The sequence below is a fragment of the Aspergillus clavatus genome, genomic scaffold, assembly GCF_000002715.2.
Source record: "Aspergillus clavatus NRRL 1 1099423829795 genomic scaffold, whole genome shotgun sequence".
NCBI classification, from domain to species: domain Eukaryota; kingdom Fungi; phylum Ascomycota; class Eurotiomycetes; order Eurotiales; family Aspergillaceae; genus Aspergillus; species Aspergillus clavatus.
Genome location: NW_001517104.1, coordinates 1,612,156 through 1,630,872, shown reverse-complemented (window position 1 = coordinate 1,630,872; position 18,717 = coordinate 1,612,156). Strand labels below are relative to the sequence as shown.

Genomic DNA, 18,717 nt, shown 5'->3' with positions numbered 1-18,717 from the left:
ACTCGATACCCAGCGACGTGATTGCCGTGTCCGTAAAACTCATCCATATTGTATTTTCGTGAGAGTCATCCCGTCTATCAATTCGCGATACAGTTGCGATGGAGTGTTCGCTCGTTGAACGCTTGGAGTGAGGCAAAAGCGTAGAGGAGGAGGTAGCCGAGGGCCACGAACAACCAGAGAGGATCCATTGATGCTAGTAGTAGATAGCCAGGGCTATTGTTCTGACTTCAAAACAGAGAGAGAGAGAGAGACTGAACAGATTTCTGGTCTAGTAATGGTCTGTTTTGAGTTATAACAATGATGCTACTTTGCAAGTCGCAGACGCAATTGCCAGGTTCATTACCAGCTTGAGGGCCAGTTTGGTGAACATGGGAATGTGGGTGATGATTTCTTATGACTCACAAGACAAAGGAATCCTGATCAAATCATCAAGGACCTGGAAGGCGGGGTTGCAACTCTGATGGGCGGGACAAGATTTGATGCCTTTTACTCCATACCGACTTAAGGATTGCCTTTAGACCAATTAGAAGCCCAAGGATAATGAAATCGCTCTCCCGCCGACAATTATGAATGATTAGTGCAGCTGATCGCGCGTTGGTGTCAGTTGAATGAGAAACTAAGTTTATCCAGGCGCACAATAAATTGCTGTTAGGGCACAGACTACATGGTCAAACAACCTACTCTGTTCACCCAACTGGATTGGCGGTGTCTCTGCAGCCAAAATGATACGGTGAGCTGATCCAATGGCCATACAAACATGCACGGATTATCGATACCTGTCAGGCTTATATCACGCTGATGCGAGGATGGAGCCGCAGTGAGGTGATAGAGGCGTTGATCAGCAGGGTTTATCCCATCGACGACAAGTCATGAGTCCTTGACCAAGTGATCTTTTGCCACAGTCATCGACTCCGTTTGATTGATACTCCATAGATATATCCTCCAGCTGGAGGATAGATAGGATCACCTGATCATAGTCACTTGATCTTCAATGGGCGACGATCATGACTTCTAGAAAAGAGCAATGGTCCATGCCGGGCTGCTAAGTGGGGAGAGCACGTGCCCATCACCGATTTCTTTGGGCTTTTGGGGTCTCTGATTGGATACTGCTTTTCTTTCTTCCCCCTCCACAACCCCTCCATTCATTGTTGCTGAGGATCAACTGGAGAGTTTCAAAGCCCAGCGCAGTACACATAGTTAGTCGGCATGGAGTATCTATCTATGACTAGGTAGAGAGACTGAGGACGGATATGATCTCTTATAGGTGGGATTTGTCTTACGCAGTGGAGTGCGGTTTCAGGCCACAAAATTCGTCGTAATAATAATCATAACACTCATCGATCTACTAGGTACCTATCTGCTACCTAATCCTCCGCAAAAAATCTCCTTCAACCATCCATGACACCTGTCATCAAGCAGAATCATCCATTGAGCAACACACACTACGAGCTAGATAGGTGAACGTCCCTCATTCTGGCTTCTGCAGCATCCGAAGCCAAGAAACTACGTTTATGTGTACCGGGGTGCTCGAACTTTTCAGCCTGCCGCCCAAGCGTACCCGAACTGCAGCAATAAAAATAAGCTATGAGTGCAAACGAAATCCTACTCCCACGCTCGACGAATTGCTCAGACACAGAACAACAACGAGGCCCAGAGCACTGTAATACCTCCAGCAGTCCTCGAGGCTATCACACCGGCGAGTCTTGGTCCATTCGCAACTTCCTGGCTCGACACGTGAGCCGTCGATATCGTGTACTGGAACGAGAGCGAAACCGACTCAGAAAGCGGTCCATGCAATAGCGTGGGTGCTTCGTGGACGTATCATGCTTTTGTATCTATCTCTCTGTTCCTGCTGCTGCTGTATGAGCCATGCCGGCTATCACCCATTTCTTTGACCCTTGATGCCCCCGCGTGGGTTTATTCGATCCACGAATATCAGATACGATAGTGGTTAAAATTTTTCACCAGTTGGCGTTGGCTGTCATCCATCGATGTTACGGAGTATGCTCTGCGCCGCAATGCCTGATGCATAGAGCAATAGACTCATTGCATTGCTTTCCCCCGTTTTTCTTTTTCTTTCTTTCTGTGTTTTAGTGGTTACTCAGGCGTTTGTGTTTACAGACATGCCAAATTGACTTTGACATCGCCCCCGTCAACCGTTGTAGCCCCCATGTTCTGTTGTCTGTAGATAAAATTTTATCATGCATTTCTCCAACTCACTGCCAACTGCCGATCCTTTTGCTTCTCCGAACATCAACCGCTAACTAGCACCCCATCTCGGAACGCAGTGCAGCCTGAAAAGTCGATTCCTCCAATTGTGGACACCGGTGCCAACGGGATTAAACGCTCTTTTAGAAGCCTCTGCAGCATGTCTGGCACGCTGTTAGTTATAGTACAGACTGCATCACCAACGTGGTTCCCTTCAGCATCAATTCCACGACCCGTGGCTTATGCGGGTAGCCCTCCCCCTCCCTTTTAGCGGATGAAATCTAAGTCTCCTCATTCGATCCAAAGATACCTAGTGTCGATCTTGTTGCTTTTTTTTTTTAACTTCTCTAGTGGTAGTTGACAGTTGACACTTGACAGAGTTCTGAAATTGGAGTATCGGCACTGTACGGAGTACTTCAAACCACTCTAGGTGACTAGGTGACAACTAAGGTGTAGTGTCACTGCTGTCTATCTAACAGCTCGCTGCTCTACCGTACCGAAATCACTACTGCTAACTACTTAAGGTAACTACCTAACTTTGTAAAGTAACAATAACAGCCACCTATAGATAGACCCACACAAGCGAAATGAGAAAGAAAAAAAGAAAGCGAACCTCGCCCGTTCTACCTAAGCCGCTTAGAGCAGGGGAAAATATGAGGACGAACCTGTCAGCTCGACCATTTGTGTTTGTGATTGGTCCGCCTTAATTATTTCTCTTCTGAGTCATGACATCCATACCTACTTCGTATGGATCGGACTGGGGAACTCGAACGCTGTAATTGGCAACTGTAAAGTATCGAAGGTATCAAAGTCCTGTGGTTGTTTTGCCAATTCGGACCACGGAATAATAATGCAGGGTTAGTTGATAAGGATCGGCCTTCGGGGACACGGAGGTGTCTAGGACTTTTGATAGGAGTAGGAAGATATTGAGATGGGCTCCCCTGATGCTGATTTTCCCGAGGGAGAAAAAAAAAGGAAGAAAGAAAGAAAATTCTAGCCCAGAACTTTGATAGGGGACATTTGACTCCGCAATTTGTTCCTTGCGACTGCGAGCGAGTCTGTAGGTCTGGGATCAATCTTACCCTTCTGGAGAGACAATTGGGGCTCTCCATGAGATATGCCCTAGATCTAGTGATGGATGTCATGGGATGAATCAAAAGAACGCAAGACTTCAACTAACTCGGTACGTAGACTAGCTAGCTATCTACATAGATGGTCGTAGATTAGGTAGTATCTTCGAAAAAGGTTGGACTTAGTTACTCCGTAAGTTTTAAGACTTAAGAGTTAGAACGCTGCAGCTAAAGGGTTCAAGAAATCGGCTCCTAGACTAGGTACGGAGTAGCATCGATGCCATCGGAGCCATCAGGCCAGTCAGAAGTCATGCTTCCAGAACACTAAGGAATACTCATCTCCATTGTTGATTGATTCGGGTGCCGAAAGACATCTAGATCAAACTGATTCACATGTTACGAACTCACTTACCAAAGGAGCGTAGCAGATAGAACTGATTGATTGATTTGTGATTGTTTTCGAGCTTAAGATTGAGCAGGGGGAGTTCCTCGGGATTGTCTTCAATAATCATCATCAAATAAGATGGACTCCGTGGATGAGGTCTCACGAGAAGATTCGTAAGTTCTGGTAAGTATTACCTGGATGTAATATAATCGATGGAGCACGACCCATGATTCGGACCTGTCATCGAGTCCTCGGTGGAGTTCTGAGTTTTCTCAAGATGGGGGGAGTGGAGGAATTCTTCGCGACGCTTGAGTCTAGTTGACTCTGACTGACTCTTCACTCTTTGAATCTCCAGTGGTCTGTCCTGTAAGAATCGAGCGGCAATTTCCATCCCCGTAAGGTATGTAGAACAGTCTGGATTGATACTACGTATCACGAAGCAAGGCATTGGTCGTCCAGCAATTTGTATCAATCTGACTGATCGATTGTCCCTGCAGATTCAATTTCAATAACATGAGCGAGCAACATCCCCGGCGTTAGAAAAACCCATCGAGGCCTCTGGACTCTGAGACCTCCAGTGGAGCACGACTGTGGAATGTTCAAGCCACAAAAAGTCGACCATCAATTTCATGACTGAAAAATTCCCCACCACAACCATTTCTGCTTTTATTGTGATTCGCTTCCCACTAGAATCAGTACCTATCGTTGATTGTTTATTTCGTACGCTGGCCGAACAAGCGGTCAGCTTTTGAAGTGAAGTTTCAATGGCTTGGTCCCGAGGTCCAAGGCGATTTTGGGTCCTGAAGAGTGTTCGAGTCAACGAAGAACTGGAGTTTGTCGGCATCAAACTTTCAGGTGGTTGTCCTCATGACAAGCAGAATCTGGAGTCTAGCTAGTTCTGTGTGGAGGGGTCAGATACTACTGAGTTCTCCCCAAACCCCATCTCGGATGATGGAGACTGGATGATGGTTCATCTGGGAGTGATGGACAGGTACCTTACTCTTGATTGGCGAGTGCATTGCTATTATGCTTATCAAATCCAGGTTCTGTTCAGAACTATTGGCAATAATAGAGAGCATCAGCTGGAGGTATTCTCCAACATCATAGAGTCTAGAAGGATGTGCAAGGGTGATGGGATCCAAAGTCCCTCGTGCTTCATCTCCCTGATGTTCTTACGGAGTAGTCTGTGGCTCCGTGAAGAGTGCAAACTACAGAGCTCGCTTTCCGGCTTAAGTTGGCATAACAGCGCTTCCTAAGTCTAAATAGTTTCCTGATCGTCATGGGATTGATCGCTATCGCGTTAGATTCCCATGTTCAACAGTCGAATAATAATGGATCAAAGGTAGCGAACCCAAAGCTTCTGGCATGACATCATCCGTCAACACAGGAAACACTAACTACTCCGTGTCCAGTTGATAGATTGATTTCAAAGATCAATGATCCAAGCATCAAACACAGATAAGGGGTTGTTGGCGGACTGCTAGATATATATCGAGGTATACTTCACACTCACTGATCGAGACCGACCATCATCAATGATCAGATCAGTGTCCGTGTCTCAAATTTCCTATCCTTGTTCTTGAGTTACCGCCTCGAATCAAATTGATATCTTTCACGTATTATTGCTTCTAAGAATGGAGTGTGGAGCAGGTACGGAGTACAACAGATGCACTAACAAAATAGGCCAACCAGGAAACTAAGGTAACCCATAGTCCACTTAGGCGGGTGAATAGTATTTTCTTAAGGAATATGGATGCAGTCTGTAGCCGTTGGACTTGTCCTGTTGGATAGTATTATTATCTAGGTACATACCTAGTACTGTGTAGGTAACAGAGTATGACAGTACATTATGTCGGGAATTAGGTTAGGATAATTACATACACGCCCACACCTGAAGTGAAAACACCCAATAGGTACCAGTGATACTAGCCAATTCTACTGACCTATCCCTACAGGAAAAAGTGCGCCTAAGGCAGGTACCTTGCACTTAGTTATGTATGGGGTATGAAAAATGGAAATTCTAGGCCTAAGGCCACAACGAGATTGGGCGTCGAAAAGTGGCTGCTTAAGTGTTGAGCGCACCTTTAGCGGTTGTCGTTCTTCTCCACATTGATGAAAATTTTCACGAACATCATTCACCTGTATGGCTAGACGCGAAGAGAAATGGGAGGGGACCCTTGAATCCAATGATCTAGCCACTCTTTCTCCCCATGACTTTCCAATGACCAAAGGACTGCTGGAAAGTACCTGGGAGCTTTGAATGGGATGCTGAGGTCGATGGGGGAGGATATCAGCGGATACATGCATCATGAGAAGCAGGTCTAATACGAATCGAAACGCCAGATAACACGGAGTACAGGTACCTACATCATGGATACCTTACTACGTACTCTGTAGGTGCCTAGCTGGGTAACTTGTACTAACAACCTATGAAATAATAATAATACCAAGTACCAACATCAGCCAGGCTGTCAAGTGTCAACGCTTCAACCGTCAACAGCGAATTCTCACTCTATCCTCTGGTTCAAGTGGCCCTCTGCCGTTGGTGTAACCACGAAACAGCCTAGTCGATCCTCTGGGTCAGCGAATAAATAAAGCGGTTTGTTTGTCTCGGCCTCAGCACTAAGATGTCTACTAACTACTAAGGCCTAAGAGTCCAAGACTAAGCTGCCTAGGACCTAGGTAATAATTCAGTGTTTCTCTCAGTCACAGTCACAGTCAAGTACTCAGTAGGTACGGAGTAGTCAGTAGTAGTATTATTATCATACTAATAATTATGATTATTTCTTTTCTTTGCTTTTGCTTTTATTTTTTTTTCTCTCTCTATTATTTAATTATTACTCCGTCATAAGAGTCAGCAAGTTACTATGACCTACTAGATACTAGAATAATAATAACTGATCACTATGGATAGACCCCCGAATCGTTAGTTCTTTTCAACTGTACTGCCTCACTCGATGCCTGGACTCCCTTAGGCCTCCCTTCTTCCTTTCTCTTTTCTCTTTCACCACAGACAGATATCCCATTTCTTTCCCTTCGCGTCATCTCTCAGTCTGTCGTTCTCCTGACTATTGTTGCAAAGGCAGTTTGTATTGCAGAGAACTCCTGACTCTCTTGCCACTTCATGTGGCGGCGGATCATCTAGCTTTCCCTCTATCAGTATCATTCCAATCGCTCCCTGACGAGTGACGACAGCGCCGATAGTCTACCTTCCCCCAGCTCTCGATGATCACACTGGGCATCTACTAAACTCCTACTGATCTGTCTTGCTGAACTGGTTCTTGTCTTGCCCCCGTTTGAAACAGCACCTGACTCCTTACGCTGGGATTGTCCTTTTCCTTTTCCCTCCCGCCCTTAAACCTCCTCCTCTGACTCTATCTCAAATGTCTCAACTCGTCATCTCGTGACAAACCCACTTCTCCGTACCATTTGATTGCTTTGATTGATCGATTGATCAATTAATAAATCAGCCAGCCAGTCAAACTAGGCTCTACGCTGTCGATCCTACTTACCTCTACTCACCCTGCCGTATGATTCCAGATGAATTCGCTCTCCTGCTTCATCTCTCTATCCGACAACAACACCCTCAACCTCTGAACCACCAACGGGGATTAAAGGCCTCAACTGATCTGGCGTCATGGCGATATGGCCGTTTGGTCGCAGGAACAAGCGTCATACTATTCAGATAGGAGCATCCGACGCAGTTGATGTCCAGGCGTACGACGCGGAAACCAGCTTCGACGATGCTCAGATCGGAAGAAAGCCCTCTCGCAAATATTCTAAGCGTCAGAAGAACCGCCATTCGCAACATGTCCAGAATCCCCCAGCTGCCTTCGAAGATGGAACCTCTCAGCCTGTTACCGAACCATACTCCCAACCGACGTTACACCATGAGCCAGCCTATTCCATAAAGAGATCACGAGACATGGGATCTCGGGCAGAACGAGGTGTCGGACCATATAACTCTCAGCCTAGTGTTGGCCATGCTCAACAACCCTTGTCGCGGAACGGTTCCATGCTCAAGTCGAAGCGGCTCGACATTGGCCCGATGGTCTTGAAGGAGAAGTTGAGTAAGCGGAAGGCATATGAGATTGCAAGGGAGCAAGAGATTCGATTGATGGTTTCGTCGCCGATTGATATTCCTCGCCGGTCTACTACGCTACCCGCTGAACGGTTCTCTATTGAGACGCGACGAGCTCCGAGGGCCCCGAGTCGGCGTTCTGATCGCCAGCTTTCGGATCTGAGTCTCCCCGTGCGTGACTCGGCTGCTTCCTCGGTATCCGAGGGCTCTGAATCGTATACTTTCAAGGTGAACAGTTTCGCAGCCTGGACACCTCGTCCCATCATCCGCTATGTCGAAGCACCTCGTATCTCGACCGCGAGAAGTCAAAAGTCTGCGGAGGTGACGAACGGCAAGGAGAATGTGCTCAATGTGTCACTTTCAGACGAGAGTTTGAATTCGAAGCAGCGGGTGGACACATTGGCGGACAGTTTGAATGCGAGCGCCTTGCGAGAGTTGTTGGAGAGAGACCGCCGGCGGAAGGAGAAGCAAAAGCTCGAAGAGCAGGAAAGGATGCGTCGCAGATTGCAGCGGCGTGCAGAACGACAGAGGATGGAAGAGGAGAAGGAGAACGCAGACCAGGCGCATCAAGTTGAAGACAGGAGCGGGCCTGATACTATCCGAGGTCAACCTACCGGCGACAAACATGTTGAATCTGCGTTTACAGATAACAATGCTTCGAAGAATGATGAGACCAAAATCTTCTTGTCTGGCGATACTCAGTCTGGTTCATGGCTGCGAGATGCTTCGAAGGAGCGCAGCCGCTATACATCCCTGGAAAGTGTACACGTCGTGAACAACCTCGACGACAGTTCTCTGCGCAGACACAAGTTGAATGAACGGCCTAGTTTTACCCCATCCCAGGATATGGGATTGTCACATACCACCTTATCACCATCCCATTCACCGTCCGGACGTGGACTTGGCAGCCCGACTTCCTCGCAAGTATATGGATTGACACGAGAATCTATGTCCGATGTCTCCAGAACTATTGAGAGTGAAAGGCGTCTATCCGACAATAGTAGCACACGTGGCAATACTCTGACCTCGCTGTTCCGACGCGGGAGCTCCCGTCTCAAGCGAAGATATCGGGAACGTTTCCAAGACCAGGCCTCCGAGCCGCCGAATATGTCGAATGAGTCATTTTTCAAAGTCTCAACACAATCATCTGGGCCGCCACCTTATGTGCCCCCTAAACCTTTCCTTCGCTCTGGCACCATAAAGCGCTCCCACTCCAAGTTCACCGAACACTTTGGTGATGAGCCACTGTCTCCACCGGATTCGCGCTTACAATCCCCCGATATTCCAGAAGAGGAGATCCTCGATCAGGTTGGAGCGGAAAAGGATAAACCGGATCTGAATGAGGAATCTCAATATCCCATCCTTGGGTCCGAATCAGACTTACAGGATACAGCCAAAATTCCTCACCGGTCATGGGGAGGTGACAGTCTGGAAAGCGACGTCGACAACGTGCCTTTGTCTCAATCACTAGCTTCGATTGATTCGGAGGGATCCTGGATGTCTGGACAATTTCTGCGCCGTATTTCTCAAAGAAAGAGCAACCCCATTCGGCACAACGTGAGCTTCTCCCAAGCTGACGGAGAGCGCGCAGACTCGCCTAGAGGAGACGAGAATCCCCAAAGAGAACCGTGTGTCCGATTCGACTCCTACCGCGATAGCACCTCGGGACCAAGTCAGAGCGTCGCCAGGGAGGAAGATGAAAAAGAAACCACCATGGCGGGCGCACCACCACAAGATGAGACATGGCACTCCGAGCTTGCCAAAAGACCGATAGTGGTGAATCCCACAATCCGCCCGAAGTCGACCGAAGGGCTTCTGCTGAGGAGTATCCAGTCCCTGTCTCGCATTTCTGCGGATGAGGAAGTCAGCCCTATCGAAGAGCATCCCTCCGAACATCAATATGCTGACCATGGCAATTATGGTCGCGCATACTGAACCCCTTCATGTTTGTGCAATTCGCTATCAAGAACCTGTACGGCCGAACCTGCTTCACTGAACATTTACCAAAACCGTGAAGCAAGCACCAATATACTCTTTTGAATTTACTTTCTATTTCAAGTGTTTAATACTTTGTCCCTGAGTACATACTCTTGCCGCTCCTTAAATCCCTGGCCCATGTCTTTCCTTTGTATAAAATATCCCCCTTTTCATTGCTTGCCATAGGTTCTAGACGCCTGATGTGGCACTTGTCAGCCTATGTGTCTCGGAACTCCCCACCCTGTACATATGACAGATGCTGGGGAGACGAGAGTCGATTTTTCTTTGCTTGTTGATACCCCCTCAAGAGCGCAGTTTGATGGACTTGTGTTAATTACGGCAGATCAGTGTATGTGTGTGTGCGCGAGAGAGAGAGAGAGAGAGAAAAAATATTGAAAATTGCTAGATAAAGATAGGAATGAAAACCAATCGCTCCAATGAATACATTGGTCCTGACGATAGCGTGTAGAAACACGAAGCCTTCCATCGTATGGATAGCTTGCGAGTCGAGGATAGTGCCTGAGGCTACCATGATCCAGACCTCTCCGATTCATAAGCACGATCACGTCATCCATGGAACGCTGCTTTAAGCTACCGGACAGTGAACCAAGACTCGCCGAGAACTGAAATCTCACCTCATCACTCCCGGAGCTCCAACACCACCGAAGCTGCACCGCAATCACCAGGCATCCAATTATCAACTCATCCATCGCACTGTGAAAGGTCAAAGCCTGTACTCGACAAATCAACTCACTTCTCTATATTGACACCAATTTTGCTCCTCGGACATCCACGATAGTAATCAGTAGTAAGTGCTAGCCTAACCGCTCGTCCTTTCCACAGCCTCCGAGACCTTTCCGCTGCATTAGTGATCGAAGGGATTGATTATTCATCCTGCAGCCTCCCCCCAAACGTCATGCAAGAGGCTCTCCCCGTCATCCCACTATAAAAATTGCTAGCTGTGCCCCTCCTTCACAGCCCCTCCTTCCCGAGCTAATCAGACCTTCCAAACCATCATCCATAGTGTTTAAATCATCAACCGTGGCCGCTCTTCGCCTTCCTACTTCTCTCTCATCCACCTTCATCTCCACGTCCATCAGATCGGCCACCAAAGTCACCGTCGCATCAACACTGTTGTCTCGATCTTTCGTTGCGCGTAACCCCGCAAGCTTCCACATCTCTCCCATCGCTCAACGAGCCTTTTCTCACTCTCCTATCTCCCGCTTCTCCCCTTCATCCGCCGCCATGTCTCACAACGTCGAGAAGATCACCAAGTATGATTCTCTCTCTCTGGCACTCATTCTGGGAAAGCCAGCTATTTTCAAGGCAACCTACTAACATCTCTCCTTCAAGGGCCGACGACTTCCGTGCTAAGGTTTTCAGCTCCTCCGAGCCCGTCATCGTCGACTGCTCCGCTACCTGGTGCGGCCCTTGCAAGGCCATCTCCCCCGTCTTCCAGCGTCTCAGCAACCAGCCCGACTTCCAGAACGCCAAGTTCTACGAGATTGACGTCGATGAGCTCTCCGATATCGCCGCTGAGCTTGGTGTCCGTGCCATGCCCACCTTCATGTTCTTCAAGGACGGCCAGAAGGTGAACGAGGTTGTCGGTGCCAATCCCCCTGCTCTTGAGAACGCCATCAAGGCGCATGTCGCTTAAGCGTGATATCGCTTGATCGTTTTCAATGAAACAGAAAAAAAAAAAGAAACAACATTTGGCCCTATATGTGCAATCACCATGTAATCGTTTTTGGTGATATGAGATATCAATTTACTTTTTTGACATAATGTAACTGTCGCATGAAATTAATACTGAATTGGGCCAGTAGTACCCATTTTTGTAGAACCCGAAGAAGAGTCGGCAGAGAACTATATCGGACTTGGATAGCCTTGGTGCTTGTATACATCACCTTTTTGTTTTATGGCACTTGCCCCTTCTAAGTAATGAGTGAAAAAGTTACATCAAATGATCCACAGCCACATACAGGCGTAGGTGCTATCAGACGTCCTGGAGAAGTCTATGTAGAGTGTGCAACTACATCATTCGCGCTCAAGATACGGCGACGCTATATCTTGTGTTGAACTCCCTGTTATTGACCTTTACCAATGTTTATAGGCAGTCTTCGAGCACGGGTGCTGTCCCGTTGATGAAGAGAGAATAGCAACTATGTCCATATCATTGTATGAAGTATATAGAAAGAATGGTGTTGATCATGAAAATTGAGCCATGTCCTAGACAGGATGTGAGATACTGGATATCATGAGGGAAGAATTGACATATCTCCTCCACCTATCATGGATGATCGCCGTGAAAGTATCACCGACAGAGGCAAACGGAGTATATTCTGAGACAGAGGGCGCTATAATTGAGAGGGTGAAAGGGTCCTAGGAGCACCACGGGCGTATTCATTTCCAATTGATTCATATTGGTTCCTATTTTGGGGGGAAAAAGCAGTCCTAATAGACTTCGAGCAGAGACACCTAACCTGGCTTTTTTTTATATTGGCTGAAAGATGTGATGATGCGGTCCATCTTATATATGATCTTTCCGCTTGCGAAAAGTCCTCATCAAGACTCAGAAAAGTGGGAGCTTGTATTCTCCAACCGCCCCATGCCGCGAGTCAGTCGCTTGACCGAGTCAGTTCCTGGGAACAGAACGGATATCAGCCCGTAGTATATGTGAAGGCAAGTGTAAACTTGAAACCGCAGGTGGGGAATGTGGAAAGTCTGAGAGCATGGGATTGCCATGTTTCGCTCCAGTCAAATCTTTTCGGTCCAGTTACTCGTTTTGTAGGAGTTGATATGGACCCAAGACTCGGCGTGCCATCCTTGGCGAAATATAGCACCCACGAGGTCGTTGTGCCTGGTGTAGCAGCACTCTCCGCACAATTGAGTCGGTAAATTGCAAGTTCGATCAGGACTCTCTGGGATAATTGTGGTTCGAATGGAAAAGAGCTCACGTCTTTGTTGCCCTTGAATAAGGAGGGGCATCCAAGCTGGATAGAACACATAAGTGCCTTTGGCAAGTCGTTCATGTAGTTTTTAAGAGGAAGCCCAAGTATCTCTGCTTCCATCGAGGCAAGACTAGTTGTGCTTCGCGTAGGACAGATGGGCCGTCCGACTTCAAAGGTGCGATACTGGAAAGAGGAAGCCCAGCAACTGCACCTCGTTCTGCGAGCAAATACTATGCCTGCCTCGATCTATTTTCTGACTTTGTGGCAGAGGCCGTGCAGCAAGATCATGACGCTTGAGATGCGACAGCGAGCCTCTGCACCCGCCCCTGAGGATTTCATGTTCCCAGTCGACCGAAAATATGGGCAGCCTTTGCAAGCTGCTGCTTCTGTGGCCTTGACTGCGGTCCGGAGAGTCCCACCCCCTTTCCTGCGTTTGTGGAGTGTCTAGATGTCGATAATCAGACTACTCTTCGCTGCGCTGGAAAAATCGTATACTGTGAGTCTGTGGTCAGTTTTTAGGGGATCACTTGGATCAAGGGAATAGTAGTTCCTCTATAGATGATGGCTAGAAAAAGAGGTCGACGGTCGCATTCCCAACTAAAGGTTGTCATAGTAGTTTGTTAGCTTGTACACAGAGTCCATGCATAAGGATACGACCTGAGTGTCGGATTTAGTTCGGAGGGACTTCGCAGCGATAGACAGAAATTTGCATAGTGGGCCATGGGTATTGTTGACAGGTACTCCTTTGAGATCTTGATGCTACCAGCTCCAGAGATCCATGATGCAGGAGAGCACGTTCATGACTCTATCTTTCGACTCTCTGCTTCCTTCTTGTGACTTGTGAGCCAGGACAGGGTCACACTCACAGGTTACTGCAGTGTATGGACTATGGAGTGCAGATGTCAGTAGATAGTAGTCAGTCGGCTATCATTCCTCCCTCCAGAGTATAGATATCCACTTATACAGAATTACAGACTCGATCAGTACTCCGTGGTTATCTTCCAATGTCAATCAGGTGTTTGGGATAGATTAATCTGGCGGAGCAGTGATGCTAGATAACGCAGTCCATACTCCGTACTCCGTAGTCATTGCCCGAACCCAGGGCAGATTTCGTCCATGTCGAACCAGATCTAGGGGTGAGGGCTATTTCGATACCATATTCAGGAGCACTCAATTTGAGGTATGAACATGTGAGCATGGCCTTCAAAGTGTGGATTCAGAGTTCACGGTTCACAGAGCTAACTCAGTATCGGCAGCTAGTCGGAAGATGATACCGAGGCACAGGGCAGTTAAGAAAAAGTTATGTAGTTAGTAGTTATTGGCTATCTATGGCGATGGGCGTCCAAAGACAAGCCATGATTGTCAACAGAGTTCAATAGTAGTGATTCATGTTCCTATCTAGGTTCCAGGATTCAACCATCGGCAAGATCTCAAAACCTTCAAAAGCCAAAAAGTCAAATAGATCGATTGATTGAGTGTGTGAGGATAATGAAGAAGCGATTGGCCTCAGGCTGTGAATTGCCAGAAAGCTCGGCCAGTCCGATCCAACGGCCAGTCTAGCCGTATTCGCATTAGCTCATATCGTGATCCTCGTTGCATTTTGCAGACTGTGGAGCTGCTCCGTTTCACTTGTTCCTCCCATCCACAGTCCGTCGTGAGAGATGTTCAAGACTCAAGTTGAGAACAAAAATGACCACTATTCATCTTATATCTACAGTTGAGAGATCGTGTCATCGTCCTGCAGTACTGTGGGCTTTTTCTGTGTGTGAATGAATATAGGCCACCACCTGTGCTGGAGACCCTGACACGCCTGCGGAGTACTCGGTATCGGCTAGCAATTGTTTCGGAGAACTAATGATATCGACAAGCACTACTACGGAGTAGTCACTGATGATCCCAAGGATCTTCAGCTTTCGTTTCCTTGCCGACTTCTGTTTTCCTGCTTCTAGCCTGGGTCCCGGCTGGTCGGTCGCTACTGTTGACCATCATCACTTGAAATATCTTCGTCTACCTGTTATTATGAGTCTAGCCTCTCCAATGTCCAGTCACTTGCATCAGGGTTAACTCATACAGTCTCCACACAACCTGCCGTTATTTGGCAGGTTCGTGAAAGTTTTTGCTTTCAACCACGTGTCGAAACTCGTGGCGCACGTACCACACCCTCTCCAGCCACAGGCATGATAGAACCATGGGATGAGGGATCTCGAAGGCCCTTTTTGTTCCTTGTGCCTGGTAACCATCAACGGATCCATTACCGGATTACCGGGACGCCTGCAACCTGATAAGACCTGAGACCCTGGGAGGGGATTGCAGCTGAGTTTTATTCCATCCACGCCTACCTAGATGTTACCAGACTGTCCTCGGTCTGAAACTAGGGGGCTTCGCCTAGTCAGATCCAAGAAATGCGTACGACATACGAAGCCCTCCATAGGAAATAAACACAACAGTCCACTCTTCTGTGCACACAGCCGACAGGAGCCAAGAATATCAATTCTGAATTGTGACTTCGAGGGACGGCGCAGCTGAACAATTATTATTTCCAAGCGGGTCCTGTGGCGGTCTACTCTCAAAGAGCTCAAACCACCAAGGTGCAACGCTCTTGGGACTCGTGAAAGCAATACAACTGATTATTGTTGTTTAATTGATCTCGCCATCCATGTTCCACTGTCTTACTCTTATCTGCTGCTCTTCTTGTGTGCTTCGGCTGTGAGGTGGCTGTAGTGGACGTGGTTTTTTTTTTCTAGCAGTCTCTGTTGCCTCATTGCCCATTGGACAGGGCCGGAATCCGCACCATCAAAGTCTGGGTTCCATCGTTCCCCTCCGGAGTCCGGACCAAGTTACCAATGGCGATTCGATCGGCCGATCCAATTGTTGATCTTGGTCTCACTAGACGCGATCTCGCCGATATTGATCTTACTCTTACTATTTGCCAAGGCCACCAGTCTTGTCCTTCTCCGAGTGATCCTCGTGTTAGGATTTAGCTTTTCTGAGGTTACTGGTTAGCGTTTTCATACTAATTCATCGTCGATACTGACCTGGAGATATGGAGTTGTGGACTGGTCCCTCTCTTGCAACTGGAAGGCTGCCATAGAAATGATGCCCCTCAGTTGGGTCGCTTCTTTCCATAAAGGTAGCCGCATGTCCTGTTTGTCCTTCTTGACCTCTGTCACTCGTTGGTCCTATTCTCTGAAACAAGCAAAGGATCAGCGTCATGATGTTGCGCGTCGTCTAGTGCAATCTTATCACTCCATCTGCCCCCCGGTGTAGATCATTAGATCGACCCTGTCAAGACTCAGCTGTATTCTCCCATTGTCTCGTTCATTTGCCACTCATTCGTCAAGCTTGGCGCCATCTATTGAGAGTTGTTAAGGGCACAGATGCATTGAACACCTCATACCACCCTCGCTTTACATCTCTTGAGATCATCTCGCTTTCCAGTCATTCTTTACCATTTTTCATCCAAGATGATTTCGAACATTGGGGACCACTCCAATGGGTCCCCCGTCGCCGTATCTTATCTGGCTGGTTACATCTTTCTTTCCTATGTGGTTAGCACAATGGGATGTGCTACCACTCTGGAGCTGCTTCACAGACGGACCTCGAGGGCTGGTCTATACAACTGGTACGCCATTCCCTCTGTGTTGGGACTACCGGGTTTGAATTTTCTAATCCTCAAATGTTTTCAGGTACCTTCTTCTCACTTCATCCATTACTATGGGTGGTATCGGTATCTGGTGTATGCACTTTATCGGCAATAGAGCCATCGTCCTCGGCGATGGATCACCTCATCTACAGATCATGTATAGCGTGAGTTTCACGGGCGTTTCGTTCGTGCTGCCTGTGGTAGTCTTGTTCACAGCCTTCTACTCGACCGAAGCCGGCGAGAAAGCAGGATATCTTCGCATAATTACGGGAGGGTTACTGACAGGCATCTCGGTGTGTGGGATGCACTACATTGGTCAACTTGGTATTGCCAATTATCGATGCACTTACAAGATTGCACATGTCGTCGGATCTGCCATTATTGCCGTTCTTGCGAGTACTGTAGCTTTGGGTGTCTTCTTTCGATGGAGAGCGACATGGACAAACAGTTGGTGGAGACGTGGTATTTGTGGCTGTCTACTTGCCATAGCTGTCTCAGGTATGCACTGGACGGCTGCCGTTGGTACTTCTTACAGAGATCATATCCCTTCTGTCAGGCAAGGCGGCCAGCTTTCTAGAAGTCAGACTGTCATCATCTGCTCCGTCTTGGTATGTCTCTCGTCAGGCGTTGACTTGCCTTCCAACGCATGAATCTCACTGACGTGTCAAATCAATTTAGGCATGCGTGGCCTGCACCGTTCTGTCAGCATGTGCTATCGCTGCTGGCGGAGATCGCCGGCGATCCCGAACAAAGGCCAAGCAAGTGGTTCTGAGTTGTGCCTTCTTCGACCCGGCTGGTCGAGTCATGGTAACTCCGCACGCCAGCTTACCAAGTCGGAAGATTGTTGATAAATATATTGGAAAGGTACGTCATAAAAACAGCTTCTATCTCGGGCGTATTGTTTTTTTCAAATCACGGTGATTGTCCTAACCGTTGTCTAGACTTTCAATGATGACGATCTCACAAGGACTCATTCCGCCTTCCTGTGGGCATTTCGAGCCACCAGAAATTGGAAACTTGTTCAGGATGTCGTTCCTTTCATGAGAGGTCGGATCGAAACCGAAGAGGCTGCGATCAAGCAATACGCTTCCAAGGGAAGCGAGACAGGCGGGGACACGGAGATGCAAGCTGACTTTGACGGGTTGTTTAAACAGCACTTTTGTGTAACCGCCCAAGATCTGGCCGAGGAACTCAGACAGCCCCTTCAGGACATGGGAGTGTTGTATGATGATATTTTGACTACTACAACCCCAGTATCCCGGTTCTCACGGGCTATGGGATATTCCCGACTGCGTGCCAACAAGGGCCAGATGATGTTCACCGTCCGACAACTGAATAAGCATGAGACGTCTCGCTTGGCGGCATCCGGGCACCGTTTCACTTCAATCGAGAATGTTATTCCCTTGCTGTCTCGCCGGATACATGTTCCGTCACCAGCTCTGGAGGCTCATCTCAGGGACATGCGAGATTACGCGACATCTGGTCGAAACTTCGAGCCAGGAGTCCATCTCGTATCGTTTATGATGCGCCCAACTGTGCATGACAACTTTGAGGTTCTCACTGCCAAAGGCGTCAGCAACCCGTTACCATCCGCTACCCTGCCAATTAAACGGTTGCAGATTGTACATTTGGAACTGTTGTCGCATATGGAAGGATGGACTGTCTCGACTTGCCTGCATTGGTTGGAATCAGAGACCGCTCGTGCATACACAGAAGCCGACGATTTCCGTGAACAGTTAATAAAAGCAATGAAGGAGCTGTCCTCTGCTCTGTCACCGAATATCAACTCAACCTCTCAATTCTCGGCTCGCCCATTGATAGCTCCCTGTCGCACTACAAGACAGTCTGAGGAAACCAACTGCGTTATTCTTTCCTTCTGTGTGGTCGGGACTCTGGATACACAAATCTCAAATCCGGACTTCAGCTTTACGCCCCTTCGTCTTTTCAAAGTACAACAGCAGGTCAACGATGGATTCACCGGTGGAGACGGATTTGCGAAGGAGCTCAGCAAAGAGTTATACTACTCCAACGTGCGCTCCAACTCAACAACCGATTCTGAAATCGCACCCTCCGTGCGGCCCATCCTTCGCTTCTGGCCGAGCCGCAAACAACCTGCTGACAAAGTCAGCGTAACCTCTCAAGAAACCCTGGCGGAGGGTTCATCGTTTGGTGAGATTACAGTTCGCAAGGAGGTCAAAGTGGACGTCGCCAAGTTCGCCGAACTGTCCACGCCGACCGGCTTGGGACCGCACACTTCGCATACAACCGTGGTGGCTGGCGATTCAGCTTCAGGCACCTATGTCGACGAACTGTATAATATCTGTTATTCACCCAGGATTCGGTTGCGTCCGGATACGTTCCAACAATCGTCGAAACTTGGCTGAGACCCCAAGTCGACGAAG

At 48.1% G+C, this 18,717-nt stretch overlaps 3 protein-coding genes across 3 annotated transcripts, besides 2 other annotated features; all 3 read left to right on the top strand.

Annotated features, from left to right (window-relative positions):
* Positions 1-6,446: 6,446 nt before the first annotated feature.
* Positions 6,447-6,482: a microsatellite.
* Positions 6,483-7,300: 818 nt separating this feature from the next.
* Positions 7,301-9,679, top strand: ACLA_014410 (uncharacterized protein; the record flags this gene model as incomplete). The annotated part of the gene is made up of 1 exon (XM_001274429.1): positions 7,301-9,679. The coding sequence occupies one exon, from the start codon at positions 7,301-7,303 to the stop codon at positions 9,677-9,679; it is 2,379 nt and encodes a 792-aa protein (XP_001274430.1).
* A 407-nt stretch (positions 9,680-10,086) lies between these two features.
* Positions 10,087-10,106: a microsatellite.
* Positions 10,107-10,966: 860 nt separating this feature from the next.
* Positions 10,967-11,378, top strand: ACLA_014400 (thioredoxin family protein; the record flags this gene model as incomplete). Its single annotated transcript, XM_001274428.1, has 2 exons — positions 10,967-10,995; positions 11,075-11,378. The coding sequence occupies 2 exons, from the start codon at positions 10,967-10,969 to the stop codon at positions 11,376-11,378; spliced, it is 333 nt and encodes a 110-aa protein (XP_001274429.1).
* Positions 11,379-16,136: 4,758 nt separating this feature from the next.
* On the top strand, positions 16,137-18,699 carry ACLA_014390 (MHYT domain-containing protein; the record flags this gene model as incomplete). The annotated part of the gene is made up of 4 exons (XM_001274427.1): positions 16,137-16,294; positions 16,359-16,923; positions 16,994-17,179; positions 17,257-18,699. 4 exons carry the CDS (start codon positions 16,137-16,139, stop codon positions 18,697-18,699), a joined length of 2,352 nt encoding a protein of 783 aa, XP_001274428.1.
* Positions 18,700-18,717: the final 18 nt, after the last annotated feature.